We start from the raw sequence: 20854 nt of genomic DNA on the forward strand, positions 1-20854 counted from the left end.
TAAATCTTTGCTACCCGAACAATTTTGCACCTTTCTTCATGAAGATCTTTAAAATATTTTGTTAGACTTATACATAAGTATTTTATTTATTTGGTCCCATTATAGACAGTATTATTTTTTAATTTCAAATTCCACGTTCTTATTAAGAAGTAACCGATTATTGTACATTAATCTTGTATCCTGCAAACTGTGTTAATCTAGTCCTATATTGCTTTGGCTGATTCCTTGGAATTTTCTGAATTGACAGTCGTGTCATCTGCTAACAAAGGGAGTTTTATTTCTTCCTTATCTGTATGCTTTTTTCCCCCTGTCTTACTGCATGATCTGGGACTTCCTGGACAGTGTTGAATAGGAGTTGGTGAGGGGCTCATTCTTAACTTGCACCCAATCTTAGAGGGAAAGAATCTTGTTTCTGACAATTACTTGTGATATTAACAGTGCGGTTTTTTTTGTACATGTTCTTTATCAAGTTAAGAGAATTCTCTATTCCCAGTTGCTGAGTGTGTTTATCATAAATGAATATTAGATTTTGATTTATGCTTTTTCTGCACCTATTAATATTATCACATGATTTTTATTCTTTAGCTTCTTGGTGTAATGGATTACAACAGTTGATTTTCAAATATTGAACCACACTTGCATTCTGGAATAAGTCCTCCTTGGTCATTGTATATAATTCTTTTTATAGTTTGTTTCATTCAATTTGCTGGGTTTTGTTTTTTTTTGAGGATTTATGCATGTATTTTCATGAGAGATAATCTGTATTTTTCCTTCCTTGTAATGTTTGTATTTGTTTATTTTTAATGAGGTTAATGCTGGCCTCACAGAATGATTTGCTAATACTTTGTTGAGGATTTATGCATGTATTTTCATGAGACATAATGATATGTAGTTTTTCTTTCTTGTAATGTCTTTATTTGTTTTTTTATTAGGGTAATGCTGGCCTCACAGAATGAGTTAGTAAGTATTCCCTCTGCTTCTATTTTCTACAAGAGATTGTGGAGAATTAGTATTTCTTCCTTTAATGTTTGATATTTACCAGTTAATTCATCTGGTACTGTTGCTTTCTGTCTTGAAAGGTTATTGACTATTGGTTCAATTTATTTAGTAGTCATAGGTCTAATCAGATGATCTGTTTCTTCTTGTGTGATTTTTCGTGATTTGTATCTTTCCAAGAATTGATCTTCCATTCTTTTCTGCCTTCTCTGTTTTTAAGTGAAAATCTTATGTAATTCCACACTTTATTAACATATCAGTTATACTTTCATTTTTTAACTTTTCTTACTATTTGTCCTAGTATTTGCAATGCCCTTTTTAAAAAGTATAGTTAGAGGTACCGTTTCTCTTTTCCCTCTCTACTTTGCAATATAGAAAATCATTTGTCCTGACACTTCTTTGTAACACATCTGTTTTCGTAAGGTTATGCTGTGCCATATATCATACAGCAAGTTTTTTTTATGTATTATTTTTAAATTTTATTTTTTCTTCCTTTCTTTATTTTCTGTGGTGTTGGGAATTGAACCAGGGCCTTATGCACGTGAGGCTGTGCTCCATCACAGCAACATGGCCAGTTCTCATATCTCATACATCAAGTTTTATCTCCCTGTGGACCCAAGAAGGAAGATATTATTATTCTAATTTTAGGTTGTTTCGTTTTTTTAGCTAATTGAAGCTTGCATGTCTATACTGTTGGTGAAATTCCTTCAGTTTAGTTCTTTAGGAAATCTAAAGTCAGTGAGTATCTGTATACCCTCTCCTGGACAGCAGGAAAAAAGAACCCTTGATGCCCCTATTGCCCATCTTCCCAGGTGCTTACTGTTGTAGTCTGTGTTCGTTCTGCTCTTTTATTACATTACAAATCATATGTTGTTGTTTTACTCGGACAATGTTTGCTTGGATTTACATAAACCTTGACCATTTTAGGTGTTTGTTTTCTTTCCTTCTTGTATTTCAAACCATTCTTTTGTGATTATTTTTCCTCTTCCTGGTATATATAATCTTAGAAATTTCTTCTGTGAATATTTTTGAGAGTTAACACTTTTCATTTCTGTTTATCTGAAAATGCAATCAGCCCTCATATCTTTGAGTGTTATATCTGCAGATTCAACCAACCATGTATTGAAAAATAGAAAAAAAAATTGGTTTCACGTGAATTTTATGAATGTTTTTTCTAGTTCTGTGAAGAAGGCTGTTGGTATTTTGATAGGAATTGCATTAAATCTGTATATCATTTTCAGTAATATGGCCATATATATAGCCAAAGCAATCCTCAGTAAAAAGAACAAAACAAGAAGCATTTTAATCCCAGATTTCAAGTTACACTACAAAGCTACAGTAGTAAAAATAGTATGGTACTAGCACAAAAATAGACATGTACACCAGTGGAATAGAGTAGAAGAAGTAGAAACAGCCCCACACACATTCAACCATCTGATTTTTGACAAAAGGGCTAAAAACATGCTGGAGAAAAGATAATCTCTTTAACAGCAATGCTGGGAAAATTGGATATCCACCACGTGCAATAGGATGAATCTAGACCCGTATCCCTCACCCTGTAGAAAAATCAAATGAAAAAGGATCAAAGACCTACTTATAAAAAAAAAACACTGAATCTATTGGAAGATAAAATAGTTAACACACTTGAAGACAAAGGCCTAGGCAAGGACATCCTGAACAGATCTCCAGTTGCACAAGAAATAATTCCAAGAATCAATAAGTAGGATTATATCAAATTAAAAATTATCTTCAGAGCAGAGGAAACAACCAACCGAGTGAAGAGACAACCTACAGAATGGGAGAAATAATTTTGCTAGATACTTCTCTGATAGAGTACTAATTTCTCGACTATAAAGAGCTAAAAAAAAGAAAATCAGACTTCCCCCATGAAAGACCCAGTCAAAAAATGGACAATTGAAATGAATAGACACTTTTCAAAAGAAGCCATACAAATAGTCAATAAGCACATTTAAAAAATCCTTGGTGTCTTTGGCCATTAGAGAAATGCAAATTGAAGCAGTACTGAGATTCCATCTACTCCAATGAGAATGGCTATCATCAGAGACTCAAAGCAATATCAGCGATGAGGATGAATAAAGCAACATGTTTTCATTGTTGGTGGGAATGTAATCTAGCACAGCTACTATGGAAATCAGTCTGAAGGTTCCTCAAAAAGCAAATTAGAAAATTCCATTTGCCCCAGCTATACCTTTCCTGGGTATCTTCCCAAAAGCTAAAGACATCATATTAGGATGAGCAAATCACAGTAGTTAAATTATGGAAACAGCCTAGGTATCCATCAATGGATGACTAGATAAAGAAAATGTGATTGATATATATAATGTAATATATGTATAATAAAGTGTTACTTAGCCAGAAAGAAGGATAAATTTGAGATTTTTTGTAGGAAAATGAATGGAACTTGAGATGATAATGTTTAATGTAGTAAGACATGCAGTGAAAGCTAAATATCACATGGTTTTTCTTATATGAGAAACCCAAAATATGAATAATTTAAAGAGCAAAATAAAGGAGAGATGGTAGGAAACAGGGAGGCTGATGTTTTGAAGGTAGAGAAGGGTATCTGGGAAAGGGGAAGAGGATAGGGTGGGCAAGGCAAGGATTAAAAAATCACTAAGAGGAGAAACCCACTTTCTAGCCCCCCTCTGTCTTTCTTAGACAGAAGCTATCTTTCTCTCTAATGTTTTTCTACTCTTAACCTTCATTGTTCCTAGAATTCATTCTTCGATTTTAGAGAACACGAACTTGCACTTCAGATATCTAGAAAGTTTGGGAGTTGCGTCTTCCCCCTGTATCATTTTGGAGGTCTTCCACCGAGATTACTGGTAGGAGATGGGGAACTCCATATCTGAACCTTGTACTCCTTTGGAATGTATTAAGGAGCAATTTAGCATTTTTCTATACCCATATGTGGTGTACCTACCTCCTAAAGCCAAAATAAGGCCTCACAGTTAAGAGTTTGCCTTAAATCTCAGAAGAGAATTTGGACTTGGACTTTTGAGCGATGGTGAAATGGTCAGGATTTTGACAACTCTTATTAGAGATGGACTAAATTCCTTTTGCATGAGTCTTTTGGGGGCTAGGAATGAAATATTATAGCTTATATCTAGATATCCCTCCAAAGCTTCATGTGCCCATAGGTGGGGCTTTTGGGAGGTGGCTGGATCGTGAGTGTGCAATACTAAAAGTCCACTGGTTGCTTTAGCATAGTTCTGGGTGTGGATGATGGATTTACTGCAGTGTAACCAACCTATATTGGCCACCAACCATTATAGGCTTGTAGCCAGGATGGAATAAAAAGGGAAGGAAGAAGAAAGACACACTGCTTCCTGTCTGCCATCCCATGGACTATTCCTCCTTGTCATGGCTCTCTGCCATGTTTCCCTACATTGGGGCCAGCTGACTATGGACTGAAACTTGGCAAACTGTGAGCTAACATAAACCTTTCCTCCTTTAACTTGCAGGTGTTGAGTATATTGTCTCAGAGACAACAAGGTAACTAAGACAATGACAAAGTGCTTTTCTAGCATATATGAGATCTTGGGATTGAGTCTCAGCACTAACATAAATAAATAATTAAAAATCTCATAAGACTTGAAATAAGTGTGGTGGTTAATGGCGATTCAGTATAGTAAAGGGAGGGGGGATGGAAAAAGGTTAATCACTGGTTATTATGTCACAAAGAGGATCAAGAAGTTGTGCTGTGCTATTGGATGGTAGGGTGACTACTAACAACATAATGTTTTGTACACTTCACAAAGATAGAATAAAGTATTTTGAAAGTTTTCACCATAAAGAAATTATAAATATTTGAGAAGACAAAAAAATGACCAAGATATGATAGATATGAATTAATTCCCCAAAACAAATATAACTGTTTTGTATCACAAACATATTCTAGTAAATACATGAAATAAATGTTTTAAAATGGTCTGTACTAATTATGTACAGACTTTTTTGTCATATTCCCAAACAATACAGTAGCTTTTGCCAAGCATTGATAATTGTACTAAGTATTATAAGTAATCTAGCAATGATAAAGTCTATGAGAAGATGTGAATCGATTTTATACAAATATCACACCGTTTTATCCGAGGAGCCTGAACATCTAAATTTTGTGTCTGTACAGGATTCAGTTCCTTGTGGTTGCTGAGAGAGACAGGTGTATTTTTATTTCCCACATCTTGTAAAATAGTTTGCTTCAATGAACAATTCTAGATTGACCATTTAATTTCTGCCTCGGGGGGTTGTGTGTTTTATGACCTTTCATTGTGAGCATCCTCCATCCTTCAGCTCCTGTTTGCTGAAATGAGGGCCTGGGGCCTGGGATAAGGCTGTCCTGAGCAGGTTTGTGCTGGCCCTGAGCAAGCTTGCTTCCTGCTCCATTAGAGTTTGGAAATTTGTTCACTGATTACCATTAATGATGTCTCTTTAGGTACTGTGCTAGGATTTTTACTGAGAGTGCTGTTTACTTATTTCTTCTGTAGGGTTCACAGAGCACTTCTAGAATCTATAGATTCTTGTCTTAATTCTGGAAAATTCTCAAGTATTAGCTTAGATGTTTTGTTTTTGGTGAGATCTGATGGGATCAGATTTAGACCATATCTTACTATTCACAAGTCTCCCATTCTCTTTTTTTTTTACCATCTCCTTGTTCTCAGTAATTATTGTAGGTAATTTCAGCTGTTTCCTAGTTTGCTGAATCACGTCAGCTTTTTAATTGGTTGATTTTCTACAAATATTTTCTACAGTTACTATTCCATAAAAGTTCTATTTGGTTATTTTCTAGATGTGCTTTTCAATTTTTAATCTTCTTGCTTGCTTGGTTTTTGGGTGTTTTTTGTTTTGTTTCGTTTTTAGCATTTCCACACATAGTTTATGTCTGATACTTTCAACACCTGAGTTGGTTCAGTGTTTCAGTTACTTGTGTTGGGCTTTGTGAAGTTAAATTACCTTGTGAGCACCAGCCCCGGGATTATGTATCCCTCACAGACTGTGCTGTGTCTATTAATCATCTTTCAGAGTCATTGGCTCACATGGGACTTGAGCTTGGTGTTGGGTTTCTACTTTTATTTTTTGAATGGTGAGATATACGTAGATGCTTTAAAATATTCATTGAAGTCAAGGATAAAACTGGAAGAACAAATTGAATGAAACAGGAGGTCAGTAATTTAAAATCATATTGAATATTAATTTTAAAACTTTATAATATTATCCTTTTAAGTTTTAACTAATGGAAAAGATAAGTTTCACAAAAACCCCATTAACTCAGTATATAAATTTATATTCATTTATCAAAAGACAAACAGATCCAAAGGAATTAAATGTTGGGCAAAGAAACCCTTACTTTTTTATTTCAAAACTATATTCTCGTTCCTCAGATTATACAGAATACTGAGATTCAAGATTATGTAGTGAGTGTTCTTCTCCCCTGATACTCTTGAAGTACACAAGATTATTACTTTTTTATGAGACTGTTTTTATAGTTTTTGTTCAGGGAGCTAATACAGTGCATGCATATTGTAACTCAGTGGTTCTAAGTATAGGTTTCTGTTTCACTAGAAGGACAGTGACTAGGTCTGCTTTCTTGTTAAAATCTTTGTCATCTGCAAATATATTTTATTAGGAAGTGATGTTTAGATGCAGAAGATTTGTTCAAATCCAAACTATCGTAATGTGTTTACTTTTAATTCATTCTGCTTTTAGTATTTTGTTCCTCTAACAATTCTGTTTTTCAGTTATCTAATTTGTGAGGTTTTATTTTTTTTCTTATATCTCTTTTATTGTAGTTCCACGAAGGGTTATTTTTAAAACAATAGTTTTAATTAGGCAAAATGAAATGCAGGTTTATTGCAATCCAGGTCTTACTTTGTGAAGTAAGAATGAAGACTGCTGTGTATGATGAAGCGCAAGCTTATGTGACTTTGGACATGCTGTTATAGTCCCGTTTTGTTAGTGACAGTAGCTGAGACTTGTAGTTCCTCCTTCTTTAACATATGTTTGGAATACCATGGTTAAGTCTACATAACGATGGTTAATAGCACTTTTCTTCCTATCACATGTTTTACTAAGAGAGTGTAAAATCTGGCACAATCACAGATACCTATGAGACTTTCCTTAGTTTGCAAGGCAAGTGGAGGAAGAGGAGACTGGGGAGTTTGGATCGAGTCAGAGGGACCGCTGGAGTCTCCAGAAGGAGGACGTGGGCCAGGTGGGCACTGAGCAACGTGTCTCCTAGGCGAACGTGTTCATGTTCGCAGGCCTCCCAGCAGCTGCCCATTTTCTTTACTTTTTGGATTGCCGTTCCCTGGCCATGTGTAACAGAGATGGGTGAATTTAATCCTACATGACTATTCTGTGATTCTGTGGAAATGTTTCAGAAAATAGTAGCCATGTGTGAGGGTCCTCGGTCAGAGACTGGAAAGGCTGGATGGAGGGTGGCACTCGGCTCTTCGGTCAGGCCACAGATCGTTACCACTCAGTAACCACTTAGGCAGGTAATGACTGTTCTTAGAGAGGGCTTGGTTTCCTCAGTGTGTACCCTGATAATTAGGAGTGTGAGGTGGGACATCTAAGGGAGTGTGTCTTTTGGCTACTAGGTGTAATCTTTGGGGCACAGTAACAAAATCTGTTTTATCAAGTGCACAAAATTTAATGTAAGACTAATTCAAGTTCTATTACATATTCTAGAAATCTGCATCACTTTATACCCATTTTTTTAAAGGTGGAAGTATATTTTTGTATTCATTTTCCTCTTTAATTCAAACTTTCTTATGACAATTTCCTGTATCTTCAATCATCAAGATACGAGTAAATGTTAGGGTTTGAGGGGCTGTAATTTTTTAAGTCCTAGGAAAACTACAGTTCAAAAAGTATAAATGGGAAGGTGGATTTGTGACATTAAAGAAATTGCTTTACCACAGTATGAGCTTAGACTCAGGATGGCTGTTGATTGTTCTTCATTCATTGCTACCCTTGATGATACATAGACTGTAACTGATCCAGCTTGTAAGCATGACTCAGTTTCCTTCCATCCAAAGAGTGGAATTTGGTTCATAAACACATAAAAGAATAGGGTTAACTGGAAGGATGCAGAGGATTAGGTAAGTCTCATGATTTGAGAGTTCTTGTCTAAGGGATACCATGGAAAAAAGAAAAAAAATATATAATTGTCCATTAAATATTTTATAAAGACTTCTTTTTCTGGCCAAAGAAAACCATGGCTATGATTTTTCATTTTTAGTACCTGATATTTCTTTATTGAAAATTCTGTTTTTAACTGAAAGATCTTTATTATTTTTACCTAATGCTGTAATATTTTGAGATCAACCATTCAAAATATATAAATTAGTTAATCTCAAACCTAAAATATTTGAATGCCAAAAATAAATAAGGAGTCTCTTCAGCCACTGTTATTTAATCCTTAGGGTAATTGATAAAAAGAGATGGAGTAAAAATGTAAAGAGTAGTTATTCTTACTAGAATGTTAGGCACTGTACTCGGCTGTCTCCTCACTTAATCAACACTCAGATCCTCTGGTCTATTCCTGTGACCCCACCTGTGCTGGAGGGAGAAACCCCTGGACGAGCCAGTGAGTCCAGATGGACTTCCAGGTTGGATGCCTTGTTGCTCACAGAACTCATTATCGTACTCGTGGCCAGAGTAGAAATCTGTCCTGATTGTCTTCCTTTTTTCTCTTATCTTTGTAGCTTTCAGCAAGCTGTGCATAGTTGGCGACCTGCCTTAGGAGTCTACCTCTCTGGGTTGGGTGGTCTCCGTGCATGTGGGCTGCAGCCAGGGTGCCACAGCTCAGGGAACCGGTGCTTGTCTAGGATGCCGTTTGTTCACTGTGTTCTGCAAACAGTTTTGTAATTATGTCGTCATCTGAAAAAGCTGTAACTGTTGTGTCAATCTGAAGAAACTTGTGGGTTTTTGTTTGTGTGGATTTTCTATACATACAGATCTGTCATATGTGGCTTTCAAATTCCTCACCAAGCAAGAGCATGATCCAGGCACTTAAGGAAGATAGAGAATTCCCTGAGGAGATTAGGCTTTAGCAAAGTTGTTAAGCCTTAGTCACACATAACAAAAAAGCAAAAACTAGAAAATGCGTAAAAGACTAAGGTAGACATGCCTGAGAAGGTGCTGTGGATTAGACATGCTTTGGGAAATTTAAATTTCAACTGTGTTGAGCTTACTTTTTTCTTGCCTTGGTTTTCAGTGTCCTTTTGTTTGCCCCCTTTCCCTCTTTCTCTCTGACACAGATGGGTATGTTCATCACCTGCACCTGGAAAAAATTCTTCCCTCGAGACCGTTAGGATGTAATGTTTGAGCTCAGTTGGTTTGAGGAGATGGTTGAAACCACCACTTTCTTGTGAGCTGCAAGACTAGGAGATTTTTAGATGTTCTCTTTGATGTTAGTAAAGCATGTTATAGTTTACATAGTGTTTGCTATATAAAAACTGCAATATCTGTTATGTCAAGTCCAGTCTATATGAAGTAGTCCATAAAATAAATCCTTTGTTTCCAATTTGTTGGATGTAGTGGTGAAACTCATTCTTGTGTGTTTCTCTCGAGTTTGATAGATAAATCTCTTGACTTTTCAGCGTGGAGTGGGAAAACAATTCCTGATTACAGTTCTTTTCCCCATTTAAATTTCTCGTTTTTTCTTTTCTCTTTGCTCTCTTTTCTCTCCCTCCCTCTCTCCCTGCCCACTCTGATTTTCTTTGTTTTGGGATATTTTTCTCAACTGTCAGTGGAATTATTGTCTTCCTGTCTCCACATTCAGGTAGTGTCAGTGGCTGAGTATCACCGCAGGATCGATGCTCTAAATACTGAAGAACTTCGCACTCTCTGCAGACGTCTCCAGGTGCCCTCCATAGTTCCCACCCTCCGGAGATTAAGTACTCCTGGGCTTTAGTGTCCTTTGTCAGGGAAGATGTCACATTTGACAGCTTTGTTTTGACTCCAGCACTAAAGTAACCCATCAGAAAATTCTTTTTGTACTGAAGAATGTAGTATTGCTTTAGAGATCTGTGGGATTCTTTTCTGTCATCTTTTCATTTGAAAAGTATTCAGAATAATTTTCTGTCACTTCAGAACTGTGTTTCCTTGAGTGATGAGTTTTCATTCATGTTTAACATTGGAAGAATGCCTGAGATTCGAGATTTACTATGAAACAGAATCGAAAATGTGGGTTTATAGGACAATTTTTTAAATTTAATGGGCAGCAAGGCTTAATTTTTTTTTCTCTTCTTTAAGGCTATTTCAGTTGTTATAACTCCACATCACATATCATAAGGGGAAAAATTCTTTTTGTTCTTGAGATATTCTTAATTGGTATAAGAAATACTCTGGAATAGTATAAATCAGGCACCAGAATGAGATAAATTATTTAAAATTGCATGAAATAATCTTCATGATTTTTTTAAAAAATGAGATATCCAATTGAAAACTCATTTTTCAATGTGTGCATTATCAGCTGTGTGTCTCCAGCATCTTAGTGTAAGCTAAGGTATGTTTTCATGGCTTTGCTAGACCTGCTGGTATTTTTCTTTTCTTTTCATGCTGCCTTGGATTTCTTTTTCTTTTTTCTTTAAATTTTCACATCACTGATGATGTGAAAGCATTCACATTTAGCTTCTCATCATATACAGTGCAGTTGTATAGCATGTACTTGTTGAAGACAGGCACCGTGCAGATCTGCCAAGAGATACACTAGAGGCCAGAGTAACCCAGCTATTCCATTCCCGTGTGGAGTTAGCTGCCGGGCTCTGCTTCATTTTAGTGATCTGCTCCACAGAATTCTGTGTATTTTCCAACTTAAAGGTTTGATCAATAATAGTTATGTTTCATATCCTTTATTTTCTAATGTTTATATATTAAAATTAATACAAAAAGTAAGTACTAACAGAATAGACTGTATAGTAGTAAGTTTTTAAAAGGTCAATCAACATTTTTAACATTTAAGCTAACATTTTATCATTTTAAGAATATACCAAGCAAAGCAGGAGATCTAATTTTTTTTTTTAAATTGTGAACAAATTAACTTCAAAATTTATTGTTTCAAATAGAAAAAAATGTAGTGTTTAAAAGTTAAAAACTGAAGGCATTTTTAAGAATGGGAACTTTTTCAGTGAAGCAAATAAGTGTAGACATACGAAGGAGAAGAAAATGACATGCTTTTTATTTTATTGTTCTTTAATGTTTTGATTCCCGGGAAGATTTCATAATTGTTTTTGACAAATGTTAAGTTTAGTATGAAAAAGTAATCCTACATATTTTAAGTAGCACTCAATTAGCTACTTAGTTTCGCGCTTCAAGGGCTAAAGTTTGCGTGGAACTGTGTCCCATTACGTGGGACTCCTTAGTCCAAATAGACTCTCGCGACCGGTAAATTCATTACTGGTTCTTGCTCACGCAGTGGATGAGAATTGTCTGAAGGTCTTTCTCTGTATTGGACACACCACTGGTGGTGGGCATCTTAGCCTTATCAAACCCTAAGCTAAAGCTTCAGTCCTGAGGTATAAAATGTTACTTAACGCGAAAGACAAACTCTGGAGAGCTTGTCGGAATCGTGTAGTAACGCACTGCTCCCGTTTCCTTCTCAGATCACCACCAGGGAAGACATCAGCTCAAAGCAGGCGGCTCCCGCAAAAGCAGAGCTGGAGTCTGAATCTTTCCGACCCAACCTCAGTGACCCCAGCGAGCTCCTGCAGCCAGACCATATCGAGAAGGTGTGACCATCTGTGCGCATGCATGTTGGGTGTGTTCTGTTCTCCGGGTTGTAGCTGCTGCTCCTCTGGCCTGAAGAGGAAGGCACCAAAGCTCAGCAACTGGTGTTAACAGAGGGAGGAGCAGCTGGATATAAGTGACGCTAAGAGAGTGACCCACAGCAGCCCAGGCCAGCCTGGGTCGAGACCCGCGCTTGGTCTGTCCCTCTATGCTGTCACTGCCCGTGTTTTATCTCATGTGGTCCTGACAACAGCTGTAGGAGTTGGGTGTTGTCAGTGTGCAGAATTTTTATAAGTGAAGAAATTGTTCACATGGATTAAGTTACTGAAGCCTGATTTTGAACCCTGATTATCTGGCTCCAGAGCCCATGATCTGAAAAGTGTTTCAGTAATCAGGGAGCAGCCCATCTAATTTTTGATAGTTCAGTACAGTGGGCACAAGCAAAAGTAATCTGTTTTTCTTACCTCTGGTTCTTCATGAATCTTTTCCTACTGGAAAACTAATATTTCATGCTGAGAAATACATGATTAAATTTCAAGTATCTCAGGATCTTTGAGAATGATAAACTACTGGTTTTTCTTTTTCTAGCCTGCATTTTCTAAGTACAATAAGTTCCAACTCCTGTTAGTATCCTGTATACTGATAATAAGCTATTGAGTAAAAGCTGGCATTTCCCCCCTAAGCTCACCAAGCATCTTCCACCAAGAACCATTGGCTACCCGTGGACTCTGGTCTATGGGACGGGCAAGCACGGCACCAGCCTGAAGACCCTCTACAGGGCAATGGCGGGTCTGGACACCCCGGTGCTGCTGGTGATCAAAGACAGTGACGGCCAGGTAGGAACACTAACTGCGCAGGAACCCTGTCATGAGAGAAATTATTTCAACAGCACATTGTACTGTGTAAGTGGTAATTATGGGGTAGTTATAAGATGCAAGTTTCTGCTGAGTGGAATAGAGGATAAATGTGAGTAATATGAACATGAATATGAATAACGAGGAGTTTTGTCTTCACCGATTTTGGTGTGTTAGAGAAGAACATCTAATTCTATGAATATCTTGATATTGAGCAAAATATACTAAGTATAGTAAGATCCAAAAAAGAGTGAAAGTGGGGTTTAAAGAGTTATTCATATCAGTGAGGTTCGTAGGAAGGGCAAGGGTTGACAGTCGCGAAGCCCGGGTAGCATTGTGATGGATAAAGGTGATTGCAGTTGGTTGTGGTGGCACAGGCCTGTGTCCTAGCACTCTGGGAGGCTGAGGCAGGAAGGTGGCAAATTCGAGCCCAGCCCGGGCAGCTTAGCAACTTAGTGAGACTCTGTCTCAGAGTAAAAACTAAAAAGTTTTGGGGGTATGTAACTCAGTGCAGAGGCCCTGGGTTCAATTCCCAGTACGGTTTTAAAAATGGATTGTTTAATAGTAATAGGAAGAACAAAACCATAGACAAGAGAGAAACATTGGTTTGCCCTTAGCTTTGGAGGGGTCAGTTCAGCTCACTGGAGAGGAAGGAGAAAGTGAGTCAGCAATGTTGATTAAAACGGATTGCTGGTGACATTGGTAGCTTTGCTGTCTGCTGTGTGCTGTGTGCTTGACTGGTCAGCTCAGCTGTGTTACACCGTTTGATCATTAGTGCCCGAGGAGGTTAACACAGTCTTCCCTGCTTGGAGTTAACTCGCCCAAGGTCATATGTTCAAGCAAAGGCTCTGGTAGAGTGCATTCCTGCTACAGCCATGGCACAGGGGAGGGTCACACGCGTGGTCTAGATGGAAATCACCCAGTGAAGAGGAGGGCACCGTGATTCCACTCAGGCTGTCCATGAGTGGGCAGGCTGTGTCTGTGTGGTGCTAGGCTGCTGCTCTCGGAAGAGGCACGGGGGAGCTTCTCAAGCTTCTCACCAGTGCTCTGTGTCGGGTCTGAATGTCATGGGGGGCTTGGCTTTGTGATGATTCCACAGTGACTGTGTTTTTGCATTTCATGGACTTACTTCCCTGTATATATAGATTAACGTTTCAGTCAGAACATCTTTTAAAAATTAGAAGTGTAAAGAAAGACTGTGAGGAGAGAGAGTAACTCCAGAAATCACCTGCCAGCCTCTGATGTCCTGCTGTGATGTGCAGCTGAGGGCCCAGGCACTGAAGCAGCGCATCCCACTGTCTCGTGGTCATCACTCCTGATGCCAGGCCATCTGCTGTGTGCCATACACGGCCAAGGCTGAAGGACCAACAGCCCAAAACAGAGCCTACGCATGGGATCCCGGTTTTCTAATGATACAGAAAACAGTAACTTGTATTTTAGTACTAGAATATTTATCTGGACTGGAGGATTTTTGCTTTTCTCAGCACTGTGACAGAATGTTATCCTTATTATATATACATCACCCATGTAAGTCCTCCTGAAATGTATTTACCACTTTTTAAACTGTCTACTTAACTGTTATAATAAATATCTTTTTAGATTTCAAAGTTAGGAAACATCTCAATTTTCCCTATTAAGAAGTTGATGTGTTTTGCATATGATGAGAATGTGAATGATATATCATTTTTCTCTTTTTAAGAACAAGTGCATAAAGTATTCCAGATTTCAATTTTTTGCATTTTATTTAAGCATAAATAATGAGGGTAATGCTTAATGAAACAAATTGATAGCCGTGTTCTTGAACATCCCTTTGTAATCCCTAGGTCTTTGGGGCATTAGCATCGGAGCCATTCAAAGTGAGCGATGGCTTTTATGGGACGGGAGAGACCTTTGTGTTCACATTCTGTCCAGAGTTTGAGGTAAGGAATACTGTTGTGTATCTGTTTACATAAAGAGATGGCATAGCAAAGAAAACACACACTTCGGTTCATGGTCATTTAGGTTCAAATGTGAGATTTTCCCTAACAGGATTAACATTGTCCGTTAAAAATAAGAGTGTGTGTTCTTTACCAGAGGTGTCTATGAACAAAATAGGAAGGACCAGCTAACACGGCAGAAGTTCTCTTAAACGCCTGTGCTTGCCAGTGCTTTCCGTTCTCTGGGCAATGCGTACCCGTTGATACACCCGAGTCTGTCATCGCTACAGGCTTCCTAAGCTCCTCCTTATTCTCAAACCTTGTTATGAGGTTGCTACCTCATAGCTATAATAACATTAATTAAGTGACATTTACTGTGAAAATACCAGTGTTAAAAAGATTTATTGAAAACGATAATGAATACTTTTGAAAACCATGGTAAAGCTGAGGTTCTACATATTGCTGTTATATTAGGTTTAGGTAAAACACACAGAAAAGATTAGAACAAATATTTAAGAATATTAATGGCTAGTTTTGTTCTCAGATTTCTCAAATGTTTTTAACGTTTTACTTTTCTTCAGAGAAATTGAAACTGGAAATATAAATATGTATCATAAGTGTGATCACTGTAAGAATGATGAATACCAAATCCATACCTGAAGAAAAGACCTTGGCCCTGTTTCCGAGTACTGTACATTTATATTTAGTGTTAAAAGAAAAACTAATGTCAGAAGAGAGAAGTGTGTCTAAGGAGCTAACAAAATATTTGAGGAAGTGAGATAAGCAGCCTTACAGGGCAGGGCGTGCTTTCGGGGCTGGTCACACAGACACCTCTGAAACCCAAAGCGCTGGGGCCCTGCTGGGCTGAGCTGTAGGAGTTACTTAGGGTAGACTTTGCCAATCCCTGGGTTTGGGAGAACTAGCTGTTTAGTGACCATTGTCAGCTGTACATGTCAAGCTTTTTTTCCATTCTTATAGGTCTTTAAGTGGACGGGAGATAATATGTTTTTTATCAAAGGAGACATGGATTCATTAGCTTTTGGTGGTGGAGGGTAAGTCTCTTGAGCATTTCACCATGAGATTTTAAAAAATTTTTTATTTTAATGTAATAGAAGTTGATATTAATAAAGAAAATATAAAAGCCATTCTATGAAAAAATAAGTTTTCATAACAAAAATTATTAGAGAATAACAATGGTAAATACGTTGTATATTATGATCTTAAAAGAATATATTTTCATTTGCTAATCTCTTTTGAAGAAACTTGGAGAATGCTTTGGGATTATTTATAAATCAGTTGTCTTTGGAAAATCCTGACATTAGAATCCAGACTTGTAGGTTATGGCAAAGAAAGTATATTTATAAGAAGATACCCAAGTATAGTATTTGAAAGTTGGTAAAGTATTTGTTTCTTCATTTTTAAATGCTATTTAGTTCATTCCCTTTAAACTTCTTACCTTAGAGTATAGTAGCTCTTTGATATTTGAAAGGAAACTAACCACCTTACTACCTTTGAACTTCTCAAATTCTCACATATAACATGGTGGGATGTCATTTTTCCCAATGTGTAGGACAAATCTAAGAGTGATCCTATTAGTTTTCTCTGGAAACTATTTTGATTAATGTTTTAGACAATAGGAGAGATTTGTTTTCCCACAAAAACTTTTGGTGACCCCTGAATGATCAGGGTTTTGGCCTGTTTGAGCAGTACGGGTCAATCCAGTGGATACTTTTGGCGTCCCGAGCACTGGGAGGAGCTTGATTCTTTTTTGTGGTGTTGAGAGACAGCCTGTGCTGCTCCCGGACAGACCCTGCTTCTCAGACAGGGCTTAGGAACCAGTTCCTTCCTTGGTGCTGTCGGACACAGGCGCTGAATGGTGTCCAGGCTTGTAAGCATGTTATGTTACCGTACCCTATAATTAAGGGTCTGTCATTCTAATTTTTTCAGGCCTTGTTGGCCTATGAGAATACTTAGCATCCTAGGTGATTCTGACAAATTTTCTTACAACTTCCTTATAAATAGGTATTTCGAAGAGACAATCACGGTGATTAAAAAGTAACCATGGTTATAGTAGCCTTCTAGGTTACTTTTTAGTTTTTGGACTCAACATATACGGTTTATGTGATCCATTCACACTTTTTTTTTTTGGTACCGGGGCTCAAACTCGGGTCCTTGTGCTTGCACAGCAGGCGGTGAAACCACTGAGCTAAATCCCCGGCCTATTCACACCTTTTTTGGCAGGGTGAGAGCATCATTTAGCTCTCCCCTAAGTGGTATTCTTACTTGTGATTCTTATAGCTCTCCAAGAAAGCCTCATAGTCATGATACAATTTGAAGCTGATGTCTGCTGAAACTGGATTTTGATTTCATAACATGATTCCATCAAACTAAAGTAACCATTGGAGCATTTGATAGGAAGACAAATTTCCCATCTTTTGGGAAAAAGTATACATTTAGAAAATAGAAACCATGGGAACTGAATGCTCCAGAATTCTAACCAGGAACCTTATGTCATAGTCCATTTTCTGTTGCTATAGCTAAAAACCTGAAGCTGGGTACTTAAAAGAAAAGAGGTTTATTTAGCTCACAGATCTGGGGGCTGCAAGTCTGAGATTGAGCAGCCGATCTGTTTGGGCTTTGCTGAGGGGCCCCTGCAGCTCCATCACAATATAGCAGAAAAGTAGGAAGAAAAACAGCCTTGTGCAGCAGAGATTGCCTGGCAAGACAGGAAGCTGGGAGGCTCAGGCAAGAGGCTTGCTCTAACAGATCCTTTCACAGGGATGGTTCGAGGTCCCATGGGAACCCATGAGACTCTGCCTGGGATGGTGCCCTGCCTAGGGAGGAAATTGCTTCTGCTAGCCCTTCCTCTTACATGTTCCGCCCCTCTCAACATAGCTGCACTGTGGACCACACTTGTAGTACATGAACCTTGGTGGGGCAGAGGGCACCCTCAGGCACTCCCCAAAATCAAGTCATGATGTGGCAGGCTTCCCATGGGCTGTGCAGTTACACGACCTGCTTCGGATTCCAGCTGTCTCACACTACACATGAGACCTTAAACAAGGTCCTCACAGCCTAAATTTTCCTCTGCTCTAAATGCCACACAGATGTGTGGGGGTTTCCACTGAAATGTAACTAGTCATATTTTTAAAAGTCTCACTCTCCTGTGATATCTAAGATGATGTTTAGAGACAGGAATATCTCTGAACGCTGTGAGAATGAGCACTCTTTGTCCACTTGCCTCTTCTGATTGGCGAGAGAAGCTCCCCATAGGGTGGAGAGCAGTCCTGTCATTGCGTGTATTTTCTCTCTAGGTTTGCATTTCAGTTAAATAAGTTGGACCTTATTATCTGTCTTTTATTAAGTTCCTGTTATACCTGTGTTCTGTCCCTCTGATAAAGAATCTCATTATCATGTCCTTATCCATTTGAAGCCTTTCAAACTGAGCTCTTTTATTAAATTACTTCTTACTCAGAAAACCAGAATTATTTTCACAAAGTTTAGCATCTTAGGGAAAACAAATTCTAGTTGCTCATACTGATCATTTTTAACAGTAAAATTTCTCTTTCTGGATATTTTAAAGAAATATAAACTTTATTCACCAGACTTTTAACATTAATTGCACTTTTAGATGATATAGAGGTTCATACCTTAAAGAAGTCACGTTAAATATATTAAAATCATATGACAAAAGAAACTTATAAAGCCAAGTAGAGAATTACAGAGTGGCACTTGTCTCAAAAACTAATTCTGTATGAATTTAATTTTAAATAACTCATTCCTTGGTCTGCATAGGAAATAAATGATTTTATACTGGGATAAGAACAAAAGAAAATTGCTTGTCAGGGTAGGAAAGAGAAGGAAGAGTTTGGAAAAATTAATGGTTTCAGGCCTGTTGAATACTGAAATGCCTCATTTAAATTATTTTACAATTTATGGCATGAGTATTAAGGTATTGTTACTTTTATGTATTGCAGAGGAGAATTTGCTCTTTGGCTTGATGGAGATCTCTACCATGGAAGAAGCCATTCTTGTAAAACATTTGGGAATCATACACTTTCTAAAAAGGAAGACTTCTTTATCCAAGACATTGAAATCTGGTCTTTTGAATAAGTACAGTGCTGTCTCTCTGAGCAGGATAATGGCCCAAACCTGACATGGACAGGCACTGTTTGGAATGTTCAAGAAGCAATACAATGTAACAACGTTTCACTCGTGCTTTAAAATTAGTCTGTCACCATTTCTTACAGCTATAATTTTGGAGTTTATTTTTCCAGTCACGTTCCTGTCCCAGAGTTCCTTAGGGTTAGCCTATGGCAGGGTCCACACTGAGTGATAGCTTTTTCGTCTGAATTTTGACAGCATTTTGATCATAGTGACCACTTTGTTTTCAATCCATGCTTTCTCAGTCTTCTGATAGGATGGTGCTCTTCTGTTGATCCCAGTTTTAAAATTCCATTGTTTGTGTTACTAGAACAGTGTAATGCGGGCACTGAGGGAATGACACCTTCCTCCACGTGAGGTGTCACGGGTGACGTGTGGAGCTGCTCACCTGCTCTTACGAAAGAGGAACCAACCGCATGCCGAAAGAACACACACTTCACAGACCACTGAGTTCTAGTTTCGATTCACACTATAACATTCTCTTTCTTAATTTTGCACGTACTCTCCATTTCATTTTAAGAAAATGGAATTTGAGGAGAATTCCGATTGTAAGAGTACAGCAGTGCACATGATCTGCAGGTTTGGGCTCATGCTTTCATCATTGGCTCCTCAGATAAAGAGCTCAAATTGACAAAGGAGAACGAGAACTTAATGATTCTATTGGATTTAGTATATTAAGCAAGAAATTCTAGTATTTACTATTTATAGCTTAATAGGGCATTATCATAAATACACAGACCACACATGGATGCATCAGCTGCATATTTCTCAACTTACTGTGTCAGGTATACTGTTTTATAGTTTAATTGTTTTAGCCTTGTTGCACACCAGCCCCTAAAATATAGGCTTTTTTCTGTTCAAAAGGAAAAAAGTGTTTTTCTTTTTTTAGTGGTATATGTTACTTTCATTAGTATTTGCTCTTACAAAGGGCAGTGATTGTAGTAGACAATATTGTAGCTCAGTAGACTTGGTGAATATGCAAACTTACTGTCAAGTGACCTCAAAAAAATGAAAAGATAGAATACACTAGTAGTTCTTATCCTCTTTTGTAGGAAACCAATAATAAGCCATTGTGGCAATAATTCGTCAGTTAAATTTCAAAGCTTCATGTGACGCAAAAAGAAAAAACCAAAAAAACCCCTGCTGTTATTCATGTGACAGTGACTTTGTGCTGAGATTTCAGCAATTCCAGATAAACATGTATATCTTGTAAATTAATGTTTAAAGTAGTTTCGTTCTTACAGAAAGTGTTGATTGCCAGGTTGCTTATAGCACTTTATTCTGAAAATGAAATTATAAGCCAAATATGTTGGCTTACATAGTTTTAGTTGAAAAATACTTAAATATATTTGGTGAGATGATAATAATCTAAAGAAAGCATAATACTAATCAGAAGCAGACCCAGTATTCTGCTAAGATGCTAGGGCTGCATATGGATAGAGACACAGGGCGTTCCTTCCTTGGCTCTGTAATGCTCTCGTTATAAGTTAATAACCGTGTATAGATTACATGTTTACAGCATAGGGAATTGTAAATAAATACATCAGGTTTTTTCTCCCTTTGGTCTTCCACAGCAGTATTATTGTCTTTGTGGAGTTGACTAATCATAAAATAAAATTTTAAAAATCCCGTAATGGATTTCAATTACAATAAGGTCATAGTGGTGTATACTAAATAAAATTAAATACGTAAATACAATCTTGAGTTTGGATTTATTTAATAATCAAGTCCTTTTCATGTATCAACACGCTGTCATCTGTGTTTGAGCCCACATTGTGTAGGTGCGGGGGTTGTAGTGGCAAAGGCTGTGTTGAGCTAGAGGCGGCACTGCGGTTTGCAGAGACAGGAAGAGGGCCTTGGCACATGGGAGAAGCGCATCGTTTAATATTTTCACAGTACACTTTTCATGTGGGTGAGAGTGCATGACAAGCCCTGTGTATGCATTGCCAAGAAAGGCGTTCACCCCACAGGGACAAGGAAGAGCATCGGAGTGGACAAGAGATGTGGTGGAGCTTGCACTAGGGGAGCATCTCTGAAAAATAGATTCCAGAAGGAAAGACTGGAGACAAGAGCAAGATAGGAGCTGTGGTGAAAGCAGCAAAGTGATGCGGTCCGGGTAAGAACAGTGGTAATGGCGATGAGGAAGGAAGCTTGGACTTGGAAGAGATT

General features: G+C 37.8%; 1 protein-coding gene across 18 annotated transcripts in view; it reads left to right on the forward strand.

Annotated features, from left to right (window-relative positions):
• Oxr1 (oxidation resistance 1) overlaps positions 1-20383 on the forward strand; it is a 335909-nt gene extending 315526 nt beyond the window's left edge. For 14 of the 18 annotated variants that reach the window (XM_004850275.3, XM_087190810.1, XM_087190812.1 and 11 more), the window contains 6 exons: positions 9806-9886; positions 11628-11753; positions 12435-12587; positions 14429-14524; positions 15500-15573; positions 18499-20383. In XM_004850275.3, coding sequence (XP_004850332.1) covers positions 9806-9886; positions 11628-11753; positions 12435-12587; positions 14429-14524; positions 15500-15573; positions 18499-18634 — 666 coding nt within the window. In that variant the 3' untranslated portion in view covers positions 18635-20383. The remainder of the gene's footprint in view (positions 1-9805; positions 9887-11627; positions 11754-12434; positions 12588-14428; positions 14525-15499; positions 15574-18498) is intronic. The other 4 variants (XM_087190807.1, XM_087190808.1, XM_087190813.1 and 1 more) reach the window with 1 other exon arrangement.
• Positions 20384-20854: the final 471 nt, after the last annotated feature.

Source organism: Heterocephalus glaber, unplaced genomic scaffold, assembly GCF_053883595.1.
Source record: "Heterocephalus glaber isolate CG9 unplaced genomic scaffold, H.glaber_assembly_v1.0 deba00001556, whole genome shotgun sequence".
Taxonomy (NCBI): Eukaryota; Metazoa; Chordata; class Mammalia; order Rodentia; family Bathyergidae; genus Heterocephalus; species Heterocephalus glaber.